Here is a 16,833-nt window from a genome sequence, read left to right on the forward strand (position 1 = left end):
GGAGCATGCCCATCATCTGAGGTTGGTTCTACAGACCTTGAGGGAACATGGCTTGTATGCCAAGTTCTCCAAGTGTGAGTTCTGGTTGAGGAGCATCTCATTCTTGGGGCATGTAGTGTCAGAGAATGGAATAGAGGTAGACCCCAAGAAAGTGGAGGCTGTGACTAACTGGCCTAGACCCACCACAGTGACTGAGATCAGAAGTTTCTTGGGTTTGGCTGGTTATTACAGGAGGTTCGTTCAGGACTTCTCAAGGATTGCAGCTCCTCTAACCAGATTGACCAGGAAGAACCAGAAGTTTCTGTGGACCGACCAGTGTGAGGAGAGTTTCGAGGAGCTTAAGAAAAGGTTGACTTCAGCACCAGTGTTAGCTCTGCCAACTAGCAATGAGGACTTCACAGTGTTCTGTGATGCATCCAGAACAGGCTTGGGTTGTGTGTTGATGCAGAATGGCAAGGTGATCGCTTATGCTTCTAGACAGCTGAAGAGGCATGAGTTGAATTACCCCACACACGATCTGGAGATGGCAGCAGTCATCTTTGCACTCAAGATGTGGAGGCATTACCTCTATGGGGTAAAATGTGAGATCTTTACTGATCATAAGAGCCTGTAGCACATCTTGAGCCAGAGAGAACTGAATTTGAGACAGAGGAGGTGGGTAGAGCTGCTCAGTGACTTTGATTGCAGAATCCAGTACCATCCGGGTAAGGCGAATGTTGTGGCAGACGCCCTAAGCCGGAAGTCACTAGGCAGTTTATCCCACATCACGGCAGAGAGGAGACCGGTGGTGAAGGAGTTTTACAAGCTCATGAATGAAGGTCTACAGTTGGAGTTGTCTGGTACAGGTACTTTGATTGCACAGATGAAGGTGACACCCGTGTTTCTGGAGCAGGTGGCTCAGAAACAGCATGAGGACCCAGAGTTAGTGAAGATTGCCAGGACTGTTCAGTCGGGCAAAGATAACGAGTTCAGATTTGACAGTAAGGGGATCCTCCGCTATGGGAGCAGATTATGTGTACCAGATGACATAGGGCTTAAGGGAGACATTATGAGAGAAGCTCATAATGCAAGATACAGCGTTCACCCCGGAGCCACCAAGATGTATCAAGATTTAAAGAAGGTTTATTGGTGGCCAGCGATGAAGAAAGAAGTGGCACAGTTTGTGTCAGCCTGCGAAGTATGTCAGAGGGTGAAGCTGGAACATCAGAAGCCGGCTGGAATGCTTAACCCGCTACCTATTCCAGAGTGGAAATGGGAGAATATAGCTATGGACTTCGTAGTGGGGTTACCGGCGGCGTCCAACAGAGTGGACTCCATATGGGTGATTGTGGACAGACTCACCAAATCTGCTCACTTCATCCCTGTCAGGAGTGGCTATTCTGTGGACAAGTTAGCGCAGGTGTATGTAAACGAGATTGTCAGACTGCATGGGGTTCCTGTTTCTATAGTGTCAGATAGAGGGCCCCAGTTCACCTCCAGGTTTTGGCGGAGTCTGCAGGATACCATGGGTACCAGGTTGGATTTTAGCACTGCCTTCCATCCACAGACAGACGGACAGTCAGAGAGGACCATCCAGACCATAGAGGATATGCTAAGAATGTGTGTGCTGGACTTTGGCGGTTCTTGGAGGCAGCATCTACCTTTGGTGGAGTTTGCCTACAATAACAGTCATCATGCTAGCATCGGGATGGCTCCATATGAAGCTTTATATGGAAGGAAGTGTAGGTCACCTGTTTGCTGGGAGGAAGTTGGAGAAAAGGCCTTGGCAGGGCCTGAGTTAGTAGAGATCACCAGCAGGGTGGTACCCATCATCAGAGAGAGAATCAAGACGGCTGCGAGCAGACAGAAGAGTTATGCAGACATCCGCAGAAGACTAGTAGAGTTTCAGGAGGGGGATCTGGTATTGCTCAAGGTGTCTCCAATGAAGGGAGTGGTTCGCTTCGGGAAGAAAGGTAAACTAGCCCCACGATACATCGGACCCTTTGAAATCTTGCAAAAGATTGGGAATGTGTCGTACAAGCTAGATTTACCTGCTTCAATGGAAAGAATCCATCCGGTTTTCCATGTTTCTATGTTAAGAAAGTTCGTGTCAGATCCGGGCAAGGTTCTTAGTGAGCCTGGTGTGGAGATCCAAGAGGATCTCACCTATGTTGAGCAGCCAGTACGGATCCTAGACACTCAGATCAGAAAGTTGAGGAACAAGGAAATCCCGATGGTTAAAGTCCTTTGGAACCACCACAATATGGAAGAATGCACTTGGGAGACACGGGAGTCCATGCTCCAGCAGTACCCTCATCTCTTTTAAGGTTAGATCTCTTTGTGTTTGTATGTATGTTATGATGTATACTATGCATGTGTTAGTTGAGGAACATTCGGGGACGAATGTTCTTAAGGGGGGGAGAATGTAATACCCGGCTAGACTCCGGTATCGGAATTCCTACCGTCCGGTGGAATCTCAGATGTCGGAGACCTCTAGAAGGGTAGAATCATGTTTTTATAAAATGTTTTCATGTTTTTAATGATTTTGAGTATGAAATTGAATGAGTTTTTGCATGAAAAGTCCTTGGAGGAAAACCCAGGTTCGGCCGCCGAAAGTCAAGTTCGGCCGCCGAACATGCATGCGTTTTGGAGGCACGTTAGGCCCCCGAAAGCATGAGTGAGGGAAGTCCAGGTTCGGCCGCCGAACCTCATGTTCGGCCGCCGAACATGGCATGCATGCGGAGGCACATTCGGCCCCCGAACGTGGTCTGGCCAGCCACTATAAAAGGGTCCCTTAGCCGAAAACGGGCGAGTTTTCCCCATTTTCGGCCAAGGTGAGCTTTCCGCCGCCCCTCACCCATTTTTGATGTTCTTCCTCTAAATCTTTCAAGATTTTCACTTGTTTTCCCTTGGTTTTGAAGATCTAAGCTTTTGAAACAAGTTTTGGAGCTTTGGGAACTCAGGAGCTCATTTTTGTGGATCTCCAAGTTTAGGTCGTCTCCCTCTCGATCTTCAAGAGGTAAGAGCCGATCTTAAGCTCCTTATGTGTTTTAAATAAGTTTTATGCAAGATCTATGGGTAGAAATGCATGTTAGGGTATATGTTGAGTTTATGGGTTTTAATGCTTTGATGAACAATGTAGCTTGTTATGTGTTGTTTGAAATGTTGTAGTTGGGGTATATGATAGCTTGAGACCCCTAGGTGTAATGTATGTGAGGTATGCATGTTTTAGAACTAGTTTTTACATGATTTGAGCTTGGGAGGCAAAATGTGCATAGAGGAGCTGAGTTTCTGCCCTTCGGGAGAAGCTCAGGTTCGGCCGCCGAAGTGACTTTCGGCCGCCGAACCCCCTTTGTGGAGGCAGCATTCGGCTGCCGAAGTTGCCCCCGAAAAGAGACTTTCGTCTCTGTCTGGGACTTTCGGCCGCCGAAGGTGCCGCCGAAAGTGCCCGACTTTCGGATCTGTCCAGGACTTTCGGCCGCCGAAGGTGCCGCCGAAAGTGCCCTGTTCAGCCATTTCATGCATATTTCTATGAGATGTTTCAGGATGTTTTAGGGGGTTTTTGGGGAAGTTTATTAGAGTTATGTTTATATATGTTTGGTCCCTCATTGGAGTCCACCTGTGTAGGTTCGGACCCGAGGAACCGAGGACCTCAGCAGTGAGATAGCTGCTTCAGAGTCTGTAGAGCTTCAGCCAGAGGTGAGTGGAATGAACCTTAAGTTTTTAAATAAATGAAATATAACTTTTTGGAGCATGTTCATGCATCATATATGCCATGATATATTTTAGGTTGTTTACATTAGTATTCACGAATATGTTGCATTGCATAATATGATGTGGATGCGGATTGGCTATTGAATGATCCTCTAGTCCTCCTATGGTATGATATGATGATGACACGGTATGGATTGCCAGTGAGGCCCATTCTACGCCCCTGGCATATTGGAATGTTATGTTATGTTATGTATGTAAGAGAAAGACCAGTGAGGCCCATTCTACGCCCCTGGCACGATTGGACTATGTTGAGGACTATAGGTGACAATACCATCCTTATGTGATATGTTTGTGATGTGTTGCATTTCATGGAAGCATGAAATATTTAATATATGTTTTTCTCTATTCTGCTCACTGGGCTTTATAGCTCACCCCTCTCCCCTAATCCCAGATGTGCAGGTACAGGGTAGACCAGGAGGTTAGCCAGAGTATGAAGTGATGTTATGTAATAGTTAGATTGTGGACATGAAAATTGTATTATGATGTAATGTAAAAGAGTTTTAAGTTATGTTATGTAAGTTGAATATTGAGGATAGAGTTGTGCTTGACCAATACAGATTGTAAATCCCACTTGTATGTACATGGTCTTTATGATATGAGATATGAGGTTATGTTTCAACCAAGCTTATGTATGATGAGATACCCCATTGGAGCATTTGATGAGGGCTCCAGTGGAGGTTTATGTTATGTTTATGTTTATGTACAGGTTGAGCTTGGTTGTTATATGAAAATGTTTACAGGTTTATGAGTATTGTTGATCATGTATGGGATTAAGCAGGATTACAGGTTATGTCAGACTTGCTACGGTTCCCGGCGGCCTTATGCCGATCTGGATCCTAGCGCCGGTAGCGGTCCGGATTTTCGGGCTGTTACACTTTCAATCTCTGCGATTAACTGAAAACAGTTATTTGTGTCGTGACCATGCGTTCGGTGATACTGACAATACTTATCAGGATTCCTCTGATCTGCTTCCGACTTCAAAGGTTGGGGCCACTGGAGAAACTCTTTATTTTGGACAGCCATGAGCACCTCGGCTCTAGACGCATTTAATGGAGTCGGTTTCTCCGGAACCCAAGGAGGGAGCGTTCTTGGTTCGAGAATCCGAGGAGGAGGAGGCCTGTGATCCCTTCTTTCCTAGGCCTGCTTGTACGGTTCAGGCCTCTTTCCATGCTTCTTCTCGTGCTTCTCCGACCTCCCTTCCTCCGGGGCTTTTTCTTTTCCTTCCGCCCTTTTGGCAAATCTACTCGTTACTAAGGCGTCATCCTGCCTTATATACTTTTTCGCCCTCTTCATCAACTCGGCCAGTGAGGTCGGAGGTTTCCTGCTTAGTGAACCGAAGAACTCGGCAGAGGTTGTTCCCTTCTGCATGGCCTCTACCGCCCTTCCTTCGTCAAGCTCGGGGATCTGCAGGGCCTCCGTATTGAAGCGGGCGACATACTCTCTGAGGGATTCACCAGCTTTTTGTCTCACTGTTTCCAGATAACTCGTCTTCCTATCTGCAGGCACCCCAGCTACGAACCAGCTAATGAAGCGAGTGGCTAGATCTCCGAAACTTTGAATGCTTCCGGCCTCCAGGCTGTTGAATCATGCCCTCGCTGGTCCCGAGAGCGTTGTTGGGAACACCTTGCACATCAGAGCATCTGACAGGGTTTGTAGCTCCATGAAGGTCTTATAGTTCATGACGTGCTCTCTCGGGTTACCAGCTCCATTATAGGCCGCCATCGGTGGCATCATAAACTTTTTGAGAACGGTCTCCTGCTGCATTAACTTTGAGAAGGGAGAAGAAGTAGGCAAGGAGGTTTGACTCTGATCTTTCTTACCTAGCTCGGCTAGGAGTTGCTCCTTCAACCTTTTCAGCTTTTGGTTCATTTTCTCGTCTTCCGGGTTGGATCTTTTGCCCAAACTGCATTCTTCCTCCTCTGTTTCAGTTCCCGTTTCTCTGGTTGTTTCGGCAGAATAGTCGTTCACCTCTTCATTTTCTATCAACTCTCTTGCCCTTCGCCCATGAATTCGGGCCTCCGGTTCTTCCTCTTCTCCGGTATCGTGGTTGTTAGTTCGGAGGCGGGCAGAGGTAGGTTGAGGTTCATCGGTTCTGGGTTCCTCCACTACTGGGAGTGCGTTTACTGGGGTGCTAAGTCCCCTTTGTTGCATTATCTGGCCCAACCAGTGAGCAGTGGTTTGTAGCTGGAGAGCCATGGTTTGAATGTCTTGGTTAGACAGAGTCATGGTGGGAGTATTCCCTGCCAGGCTTGGCGAGGGATTAAGAGAAATAGGTGTTTGGTTATTCAACATTGTAGGACTAGAAAAGGAGAACTGCTGCCCATCTTGGGCAGAGCTCAGGTCATTTGGAATATTAAGGTTACTGTCTTGGTGGTTTGCCATCGTGGATCTCAGTGGGTTTTGAAAGTGAAAACTCCGGTGATGAAAAGATCTCCTTCGTTTCCCATAGACGGCGCCAATTGATGATCTGAGATCCAATGGAATAGGGTTTTACAAGGGTTTTGTATTACTGAATAAGGCCTAAGTTTCCTGAGGAGGAGACTCCTCTTTTATACATTGTCTTGCTTACTGGTGGCGTGTGAAGGTCTCTCCAGGATTGGGCCACGCGTCTCTGCCATGCGGATTCGGAGGTACTAGGGTATCAGCCGCCTGCTCCATGCGTAACGGCCTCTGATTCTCCTCGTGCGTACGTTCGAGCGGATCTGCCAGGCTGTCTGGTGAATATTATTCCGGATCCTGGGCTGGGCTGAGAGTTGGGCCGGATATTAAGCTTGAGTGGAGAGGGTCTGCTTCGTGCGGGCCAGGCCAGCTTGAGTGAGGAAGATGGGCCGAGCCCGGCCTTGAAGGAAGGAGACGAGCCAGGCTTGTTATGCATATCAGGTGTGTGGACCCCTACATCGTGGGCCTTGGGCTGTGGTCAAGCCCCTGGTCCAGGGTGAAGGAATCCAGCGGTCATCACCTCTAAATTGATGACCAGGTGTTGTTGGTAGGGAAGGAATGATGTTTTGGTGAATTTAACTTTTTTACTATCAATCATATACATACATGCTCACAGAAAAAGAAGAGAAAAAGTTTCAACCAAGGAATTAAAAATTTATGGAATATGTATATATTCAGTTTAAAGATTTTATAATTATATAGATATTTTTGTAAAAAATTAATTTAAAATATAGGAGTTTAAGTATTTAATTTTAAAAATAGAAGAATTGATTTAGTAATTATATTAAAATTAACAACTAAATTATAATTTATCTTATTTTTATTATAACAGTTAGGAGATTTACCATCTCATTATTGAGTATTACCTTAGTTATTACATTGTTATAAATTTATTAATAATAATATGCCTGATATGCTGTTAAACAATTAAATTATTCCATTTCAAAAAAAACAATTAAATTATTATATAAATTATAAAATTTAAAAATTAATAAATTAATTAAAATTACATTCAAATATAAAGAAATTAACCATTTCAAAAAATATATATAAAGAAATTAAAATTTAAAAAATTGGATTAAAACATGAATACACGCCCTTTTGGGTCAATAGCAAGGTTGAATTATTTTCCAAAAAGGTAAAGAGTTTAATTCAAGCAAATTGCAAATTGAGTAACGTGAAAAATCAATTATAATGAAAATATAAATTCACAGTTTGAGTTTATTGGGAGCATTTAGGTGGATTCGGGTTGCGGATTATAGGTCTCCCTATTCAATCCCTTGGCTTTCGATTATCTGCTTCTGCTTCGAGGAAGGTGATACAGAGACACAGATGCAAGAGGCCTATTTCTTAGTTCTTACTCAAATGATTTAATTTCTGGTCCTCTATTAATATTCTATTCATTTTGAATTTTTATTGTGAAATATTAATATTATATGATACATGCTTGGAATGGAACTAGTAATTGCACTTTCTCTTCGATTCCTTAATGTCGAAGTATTTTTTCCTTCTGCTGCTTTATATACGTCTTGCGTTGTCGAGGCTTGTGGTTAAGGAATTGGCTCTCTTCCATTCCATCTCGAGATTTTGTGAGTCGTTTTTCCTTTTGTTTCTTAAGTTTTGCCTTTTATGCTCTCTATATTTATCTTATATACATTTGTGCTTACTGGGGCTTATCTGTGCATATGGTTGGAATTGCGCACATTTAATTGTCTAGGGAATGTGTATAAGTTTTTTTTTTTTTTTTCTCCTTTTTTTTTGTGTGTGTGGAGGGAGGGGATATTTGCTTTTATAACTTCTTAGAAAGTTAGGGTGAAATTTTTTTTCTAAGGATTTCTTCCAGTTAATGGCATTATGCTCTGTCATTATTATCTTTGCATGTTTTCCGTGTGACCATTTTTGCCATTGTATTCCAATTGCTTATTTAGTGGTTTTCATATTTCTCTGAACTATCGCTATAGTTATGCTCTTATGTTTTTAAGTTTGGTTAGATAATGAGTATATTTTTCACATGTTGGATTTTAATCTATTTGAGTGTTATATTTGTCTAGGCTTAACTTCGATTCATGTCGGCAAGCACTTTGAGGAGGAGACTTCATCATGGGGATGTTGATGGAAAAAGGAAAGAACATTTTGACACTTCATGTTATGGTAGCTTGAGCGAACCTCTACTTAAGATTCATGAATGCGATGACCTGCCAGCATTAGTGATGGTATATTCCTGTCCTTTGTAGAACTGCTGTAAAGGGAATACCGTTCTATTTGCTAATTGGTAGTCAGTACTTTGCTAATTGGTAGTCAGTACTTTGCTATTTTACAGGGACTCACACTTGAGGATATTTGGAATTCTCAGCAGAGGAGGCAATGCCACCACTGGACATTGATCTTTTCACAGTTGATGGATGAGTGGGCTCACTGGTTAGGTAAATTATTTGTTAGTGTTTCTCTTCAGTGAAGTATTATTGCCTACAATTATATTTGAGATTAACCAGACCAGTAGGTTTATCAGCGGTGTTTCTTAGATGAGGCACCACACCATGATTAAGCAATTAATCATATAAATGCTTTATGTGTTTATTCATATACAAGTTTGTGTATATATTTTTACCTGTCAATTTGATATATTCACTGCAAGCCCAGGCATTTGTCATGGATGGGATACTTAATTTTGTTGATTGCAAGTTACTATTTAACATTTAGAATCGCATGTTATTGGTGGGAAAATTAAGAAATTGCGCAGTTAAAAGACTTGTTATATGTCCAGCGTTGGTTGGTTGGCTTGTGTTTTGAAAATTATGCTTTAATATTTACTTGTTAGCGTTTGAAAAACTTTCAGAAGCAGTATGATTTAGATGTAACATAGTCTGTTACATGCTTGGCATAGTTTGTTATACATTTCTTGATTCTTGTGTGAAGTGTACAAAGTTGCTGTCTGATGAAGACTTGCTTATATGATTGTCAATTTATTTTTCCAGAGTTTAATTAGTATTGAAAGTTATAGGTAAGCAGTACTGTATGGCCTTAAATTACACATTATAAGTGCTTTAAGTAGTTTCATTTTTCTCAGCAAATATTGTCCTAGGTTCTGGATCACTCATTGGACGATTTTTTCCCTTTGCTGGTCAATCCAGGGACATTCTTCATCCTTATTTTGGTCCTTTACAGGTATATTTAGCGATTTGGTTGATTTCTGCAGATATATCCATCTTTTTATTTTGATAATGTTTACAAGTAAATTCATCATCACTGTCGTCGTCGTCGTCATCATCATCATCGTCGTTATTATTATATGACCTCTAAAGAAGTTTAGTTTTTGGTGTTTTTCATCTCTTAAGTATGCCTACATCAATCCCATACGCTGTTTGCATTATATTTTTGTAAGAGAATGCTGTTGCTTTTCTGTTATCTACTCCACTAAAAATGCCATGGGTATCCTTCATTGGTAGTATGTTGTTACAGAATATTTAATTGGTTAAGCTGATGTAATGCATTGGTGTATTATATGTACTTCTTTCATCATTTTGGTGCATTTTAGGCATTATTAGTTCAGTTGATATTGTTTTCTTTCTGATCTAGATTCTTGCTATTTCATCTTTCATTTTCTATTCTTTTGAAAAGATGTGTATTCCTTTTTTTTTGTTCTAAAAATTATTTTTTTATCTTTGGCCTTAATGATGTATGTTTTGAATATGAAATATACATGTTATCAGTGCTGTTGCTTTTTAATTGTGTAAATTGCTGTGTTTTAAGGAAGAAAGACTCAGAAAGCTACAGCAAAGGCTGGGAGTATCCTTTGATAGATCTCAAGTGGTGCATCAAGTAGGTGCTGTTCCATTTTTTCTTGATTCTATTTGTTGCTGTTTGTTTGACTTGCTGATTAAAATCATTCTTTGCATCCGGAGGAAGAAGCATCAAACTTATTCATTAAAATCAGATTTTCCTTTTATTTGAAGGAAAGCTTTATGAATTTACACCACAATGAGCTGCAAAACCGCTTCTCTTGTACTGTACCATTCTCTTTTTCCTCTTTTACTGTTTTAGGTATTTGAAATTTTTCAGAAGGTCACTGTATGGTGAGTGAACCCCTAAGGACTCGTCTTAAAATCCACACGCATATGATAAATAAAACACAAAGAAAGCTCAAATAAGATTGTCATACCAACTCCCTTCACACTACGTATAAAGATTTGGAAACCAAGAGAAATTAGATGCAAAAACAAGGATTTTTTACCCAATTTATATATAAGATGAATGAACTAAAAGTATCAAATTAATTAAATCTTGTAAGATGAAAATCTTTACAAGAATGAAAAGTTCAATGAAGAAACTATAACTGAAATACCTCACACAGTGCTCTTAGTTACAGTTGGCTGATACAAAGATAAAGAATATGCTAGATTACGCAAAGAGAACCTTAAAAACCAAAATATTAAGTTACATGGGCAACAATACAGGGCATGTGAAGTCTGGTGTAACTTTCATAAGTGTAGCACGTTAGATCTAGATGACGTGGGTCATCACACGAGCCATGTTGTGCCTCATGTAACTCTGTAAAATCAGATATGAAATGCACGAGCTTCCACATGAGGTGTCTCACTTGGTGTGATACTCTTCTAGCATATTTTTGAATCATACAGGCCTGTACATAGCCATGTCATCTTGTGTGGCATTCTACCAGCTTATATCTTGGTCGCATGATCATACACGGCATGTGATCTTTCATATAGGGCATGTGATGCTTTGTGTCATTTTCTTGATCTAAGCAGTTGTCCACTTGTTTCTCTTTGCAATCCAACTTGTCAACCTTGCTTTCCTTATCCAGCTTCTCTTGAACTTGTGATCAGGCCCTGTGGCACCTTATAAAAAATTGGTGTTTCTTGGTTTCCATCACTTAGTGTTGCTTGGTTTCCATCACCTGATGTTGTTTGATTTACATCATATGGCAGTAATTGTATCACCATTTCAAGTGATTCTTTTGTATGCCTTATTAGATCTGTGAATCATCTATGGTGTCTATGTTTACATTATATAAAAGTGTTATGCTGTGCTGAGTCCATAAATTCGTATATGACCTGAATAATTTCATTTTATGAACACAGACTCTTGTAGGCTAGAAGACTTGAACAATCTGGATCTTTTTTGGTGGTGTTTCTCCTGTTTCATTATTAAACTTTTATAAATTATATATCAATTCCTGATGTTTGACAAAATTAATGACTCAGTTCCTGTAATTTAAAAATTGACCCAGTTATTCCCTAATATCTGTTCTGTTAACAGTTAAGTCTTGTGGTTCACTTCCTATACCATTTTTGTTAATTAAAGCAGTCAAAAGTTCAAGACATTGTGAAATCTTTTAAATACCCTCTATTAAAAACATCATTTTAGAAGAAAAAAAAATTCCCAGGATTGTTTTAAACAAGAAAATCAAAGACAACTTTTCCATCTTGAAGATGGTTTTAATACTCCCCAGCGTTGGATTCCCTCAATATTCAGGCCTTCAATTTATTTACTATGGTGTTATAAACAATCACAGGCACAGGAGATAAATGATATGCCTCTGATGCTAGTTTCTGATGAGCATGAGGGAGAAAATTATCGAGAACCTTATTTTCTAATGTTAGGGATTGTTATTTCAAAGCTTGATGCTAGCAAGCACAGGTGTGGATTTTTTTTTTGGTCCTCAATTATGGAGGTTTGAGCCTTAAGAGTGGCTGCTTCATCCAATACTGTTGAATATCAGGGGTAGTTTAATTGGCTCTGGAGGCTCTAGTTAAATAGGAGCAGCAATTCTATAGTAGCCCTATATAATGGACCTTATATTTTGAAGTCGGAATAAGAAATTTGGTTTTCTTTTGACTTTCAGGATGCACTTAAACTATTATGGAGATTGGCTTATCCTGGTAGGGAGCTTCCATCTCTAAAATCTGATCTTTGGAAGGAGATGGGCTGGCAAGGTTCAGACCCATCAACTGATTTTCGGTAAGAAGACTTTGTGTGGAACTGATTCTTTCCTGCAAATGTATACTGATACAAATTATCCCATGCTGTTTGAAGGGGCGGTGGATTTGTATCATTGGAGAATCTAATATTTTTTGCAAAGATGTATCCGGTTTGTTCTTTTACTTTGGATGAGCTGTAAATTATTATTTAATATTGATCATTACATATTCTATATCATTTCTATCAGTCGACCAGTAGCATGCATGAGTTTGATGCATCAATATGAGGTCCTGTTCCACTTGATATGGAACACGCAATTGCATTTCAAAGTTAGCCGGTGCAAATTCACATCATTACAAATGATTGTGTTTGCTAGTTCTAATACCGACTATTAATGATCTTTGGGATTTGATCAACAGGACTCATTCCAGAGATTGTTACATAAGAAAGATGGAACCAGAGCTAAGTGGGAGTATCCATTTGCCGTGGCTGGCATAAACATTTCCTTTATGTTGTTACAAATGTTGGATCTTCAGACTGGTAATCAAAATTCTGAAATTTTATGATAAATTGGATTACTTTGGTGCAAGATATGGTGAAGGCCAGCATTAAAACAATGCAAATTGCACATGCAGGGAAACCATCCACTCTAGCAGGAATCAAATTTGCAGAATTCCTTGCTGGAGATGAAATGGCATTTGACAACCTGTATTGTGTAGCCTTTCAAATGATGGATGCTCAGTGGCTTGCAAAGCGTGCTTCGTATATGGAATTTAATGTAATTTCATTGTTCAAAAGCCATTTGCTTGCCCTATTATTGCCTTTGCCTTCTCCAGGATGTTTTCATATATTCACATATGCTTGTGTTCTGCCTTCGTAATAAAATTTTACATTTTCCAGGACGTTTTGAAGTCTACGAGGATGGAGTTGGAACGTGAGCTTGCCCGTAAAGATGTCCATAGAGTGAAAGACTTACCAGCATACAATCTGTTGAAAGGCTAACTGTTATATAATGTAAATAATTCAATTTTTTTTCCTTTAAATTTTCTTGGTGTGGAATAATGGATGTAGTGTCTCATTCATTTCTGTAATAATAAATCCTCTGTTTCAAAGTTGAATTAGAAATATTTGTACAGTTTATCCATCTAGTCCGTCCTGTATGCAAGTAATGTTCAATTCTATTATTTATTTATTTATTCTTACCAATTTTGAATCAGTAGGCAATTACAGCTAAATGCGAGAAATAAATTTTCAGAAAAAGAAAGGCCCTTCAATAATAAATCTCTTAATATTTGCCACTTAAAGGAACATGATCCATCAATAAGGCTATGTTTGTTTGCAAATATGTGAAAGTGGTCTTACATTTTGGTTAGATATATCGCAAAATATTTTGTACAACGAAAGTTGTATTGTAATTTTATAATTAAAATTAAATGAGAAATTTTTAAATTATACTCGCTGCAAAAAAATTGCTAAAATTCGCATTAATAGTTTTTGCTATTGAAAATATAAAATTTATTATTAAAAATTTATGACAACAAATTTATAATAAATATTGCTGTTAAAAGAAATATTTTTTATTAATGTCTATAATTTTTCTTTATTTTTTTATGTATAATATTAATTATTTATATTACTCTTTGTACATTAACAAAATTAATATTGTGGTAAAATTATTTCCTACATTTTTATAATGGTCGATGATTATGGGTTGCTAATGATTTTTATATCTTAATTATTTTCAATTTCATATTAATTTATTTATTTTTAAATTAAAATATTTCTTTTTAAAAAAATCAATTTGAATTCGTTTAGACTTTTTTTTGGTGAAAATTAGAATTTACTATAGATCAATATAAACATATGATATTAGATTTGGATAATTAATGACTCTTAATTTAATGAGTAATTAAAATTTTAATTATTTCAAGTTTTATACGAATCAAATTAAATTTTAATTATTTTAAAATTGGGAGATTCACAAAATGAAAGTGAAAGAGACATTGGCATTGAAGAAAGAGATCATATAACATATCTAGAAAAGAGAAGTTGAAGTTGAGCTGCTGAATTTTATTGTAATCACTAATCATATAGTAAGATGCTCTCACTCAACATTAAAAAAGTTGAGATAACTAGGGTTTACTTTTATTTTTATTTTTTTTATTTTATTCAATTTTATTCGGCATAACGTTTGTTAAGCATCAATTCTCATATAAATATCATAAATTCATAATTTAAATCAAAATTAGTAAAGTATTTAAGAAGGTTTCAGAAATATATTCAAACGTTCTGTTGCTTTTTTCACCTGTAAAAATAAATTAAAAAAAAAATAATTAGCAGACTATTTAACAGAAACAAAATATATAATAGAAATATTTATGTTTTTTTTTCAAATGAAATAATTTTTCAAAATCTCATAGAACTTGTTTTCCTATTTTATATGTCTTTAATTTAATTTTAATAACTTGCCTGCTCATCCCAGTCGGTCCTAAATGTAATATATGCAAGTGTAAGTGTTTGCATAGCAGCTCCAACTATCAATCCAATCCAAATGCCCTGTAAAATTCAAATATTTTTTTTATTAAACAAAAAAATGGGTGTAATTAATTTAATTACATGGTTTTGTTCATCTATAGACTTGAGATACTCTTATTCGATGAGTTTGAAGGTCTAACCTTTACTTGAAGATGAACTGCAAATCCAAGAATAACACCAACAGGCACACCAACTACATAGTAGCAAAATAAATTAACGTATGCTACCAAACTTTGCCTGCCAGCACCTACTGCTGCCCCTGTAAATCCAATTAATTTTTTGTGAAGAAAAAAGAGTTATGAAATTTTATCAATTTGGAGATTCTAATTGGGTATAAAAGCAAAAACTTTTGTGCGTAGATTCTTGGAAATTACATGCCTGAGAAAATTGGCTGAACGCCGTTGAGGAGAACTGAGAAAGCAAGAGGGAGAGAAAGACTTGACACATATTCTGCTACTGCCGTTTTACTGGTAAACAAGTAAGCAATTTTCTGGCCAAACAACAAACACATAATCCAGAGGAAAACTCCAATGCAAAATGAAGTTGCCAAGTTCAGTTTGACGGAGAATTTTGCAGCTTTGGCATCTTCTTTTCCCAATTCATTTGAAACCCGAACGCTACATCATCAGTATATTCATTAAGATCATTATAAGTTGAACTGTTGAAGTTCTAAAGAATTCAATGTCGTACGTCTATGGCAATTTAGAGACAGACCTAGCAGCCGCTAAGAAACCCAGACACAGCATTGCATCCCAAGCTGTGATATTGAGGCTGCAGAGAGCAAAAATCAAACAAAAAGATTCCAGATTTTGATTATGTAAAAAAAAAAAAAAAGTAAGATTCTGATTGATTATGATCTTACCAGATGGAGAAAGCAGATATTGCAGTTTTCGCATTTTTCATATATCCAGCCAATAAGACTAAAACTGCAGTGTACCATAGCTGTAAGCTATTCAAACATCGAGAAAAAAGAAAAAGATTGTTACAATTTCATTTTTTTTAATAAGCTCAGAACTTTTTTTGGAAATATACAATTCAGAAAAACGAATTTCATTTAAATTAAATATCATTGAATATATCCTCGAGAAGAGAGATGGCATGATACAAGTTCTTTATCCCTTGATGAGTTTCAACCTTGACTCAGTGAAATGAACCCGAAAGAAGGTATGAGCTAAGTGAGAGAGAGAGAGAGAGAGAGAGAGAGCAGAGATGGACATACCACAACATCAATCCTGAAGATAACGAGAGCTTTAATAAAGGGACTAAATCGGAGAAGGCAGCAAGAGTGAAACCTTTCCATGTGTTAGGACACCACCCACCAAAAATGTACACTAAGTCTCCTATTACAACCAACCAATTTGATATAATCATTGCACCCATAGCACCAGGAATCCCCAGGTTAAGTTTGACGAGAAAGATCCACGACAAGAGCAGATGAAGAACAAACGACGTAGCAGAAAGACACCCAACAACTATATTCTTGAGCTGAGCTTGCAAGAACTTCTCCATGGTGAAGTTAAGTATCGAAGAGTAGATTGAAGGGATGAACCAAAGCGAGATAATTCCAGCTTTTCTAGCTGTATCTTCTTCCTGGCCAAGTAGTTTAAGGACTTGGGATGAGAAGATGAAGACAGGAAGGAGAACTGTTGCCGTCGAAAAATTGATAATCCATGATCGCTGCAAGTAGATACCCATCATGTGGTATTGCTTTGCTCCGAATGCTTGCCCGCACAGAGTCTCCATTGCACTTGACATGCCAAGCTATACATGTACAAACATATATAAATAAATGAGACATGTACTAATAATTAGCTAGGGTTTAATTTGTAGCAAGAGATTAGAAAGAAAACGAGCTCACCACTATTCCTTGTACAAACCGAACGGAAATAATCTGAACAAGAGCAAAAGCTGCAAGTTCTACTTCTCCGATGTGTCCAATGAATCCCTGTGTTACTACAAGCATTCCAAACTGAGTAATCTTTGTCAACATCGAAGGAAATGCAATTCTCCATATTTTCTTTGATTCTTCCCAAACCCTTTTCTTCAATTCTTCATTACTATCTTTTTCTTGTGAATTTGAGGGTTCTACTTCTTCCATTATAATTCCTATGAATCATACATCAATTCTAGTCCTATATATGAACACTTGCTCATGCATAAAGTTTT

General features: G+C 38.4%; 2 protein-coding genes across 5 annotated transcripts; one reads left to right on the plus strand and one right to left on the minus strand.

Moving 5' to 3' along the window:
• The first annotated feature begins 7,313 nt into the window (after positions 1-7,313).
• On the plus strand, positions 7,314-13,280 carry LOC110623164 (ELMO domain-containing protein A). Of its 4 annotated transcripts, XM_021768091.2 has the most exons (11): positions 7,314-7,330; positions 7,431-7,781; positions 8,244-8,405; positions 8,513-8,615; positions 9,260-9,357; positions 9,943-10,011; positions 12,056-12,171; positions 12,247-12,301; positions 12,552-12,672; positions 12,768-12,910; positions 13,033-13,280. In XM_021768091.2, exons 3-11 carry the CDS (start codon positions 8,259-8,261, stop codon positions 13,132-13,134), a joined length of 954 nt encoding a protein of 317 aa, XP_021623783.1. In that variant the 5' UTR covers positions 7,314-7,330; positions 7,431-7,781; positions 8,244-8,258; the 3' UTR covers positions 13,135-13,280. The 4 variants fall into 4 exon arrangements, with proteins under 4 accessions (XP_021623783.1, XP_021623782.1, XP_021623786.1 ...); XM_021768090.2 differs by lacking the exon at positions 7,314-7,330 and having other exon boundaries at positions 7,354-7,781; XM_021768094.2 differs by lacking the exon at positions 7,314-7,330 and having other exon boundaries at positions 7,354-7,781; positions 9,275-9,357.
• Positions 13,281-14,389: 1,109 nt separating this feature from the next.
• Positions 14,390-16,765, minus strand: LOC110622060 (protein DETOXIFICATION 24). Its single transcript, XM_021766422.1, has 8 exons — positions 16,526-16,765; positions 15,887-16,428; positions 15,530-15,616; positions 15,382-15,438; positions 15,046-15,284; positions 14,808-14,926; positions 14,602-14,688; positions 14,390-14,437 (listed from the first exon to the last, which is right to left on the minus strand). Exons 1-8 carry the CDS (start codon positions 16,763-16,765, stop codon positions 14,390-14,392), a joined length of 1,419 nt encoding a protein of 472 aa, XP_021622114.1.
• Positions 16,766-16,833: the final 68 nt, after the last annotated feature.

Source organism: Manihot esculenta, chromosome 9 (genome assembly GCF_001659605.2).
Source record: "Manihot esculenta cultivar AM560-2 chromosome 9, M.esculenta_v8, whole genome shotgun sequence".
Classification (NCBI taxonomy): Eukaryota; Viridiplantae; Streptophyta; class Magnoliopsida; order Malpighiales; family Euphorbiaceae; genus Manihot; species Manihot esculenta.

What these genes read in the sequence shown, in the direction of transcription:
- LOC110623164 (XM_021768091.2), top strand. Translation starts at nt 8,259, where the DNA reads ATGTCGGCAAGCACTTTGAGGAGGAGACTTCATCATGGGGATGTTGAT. An exon ending in GACCCATCAACTGATTTTCG is followed by an intron (nt 12,172 to 12,246) that starts GTAAGAAGACTT and finishes TGCTGTTTGAAG; the next exon opens with GGGCGGTGGATTTGTATCAT. An exon ending in CTTCGTATATGGAATTTAAT is followed by an intron (nt 12,911 to 13,032) that starts GTAATTTCATTG and finishes TACATTTTCCAG; the next exon opens with GACGTTTTGAAGTCTACGAG.
- LOC110622060 (XM_021766422.1), bottom strand. Translation starts at nt 16,765, where the DNA reads ATGGAAGAAGTAGAACCCTCAAATTCACAAGAAAAAGATAGTAATGAA. An exon ending in GGTTTCTTAGCGGCTGCTAG is followed by an intron (nt 15,285 to 15,381) that starts GTCTGTCTCTAA and finishes CTGATGATGTAG; the next exon opens with CGTTCGGGTTTCAAATGAAT. An exon ending in GGACCGACTGGGATGAGCAG is followed by an intron (nt 14,438 to 14,601) that starts GCAAGTTATTAA and finishes TTATTTTTACAG; the next exon opens with GTGAAAAAAGCAACAGAACG.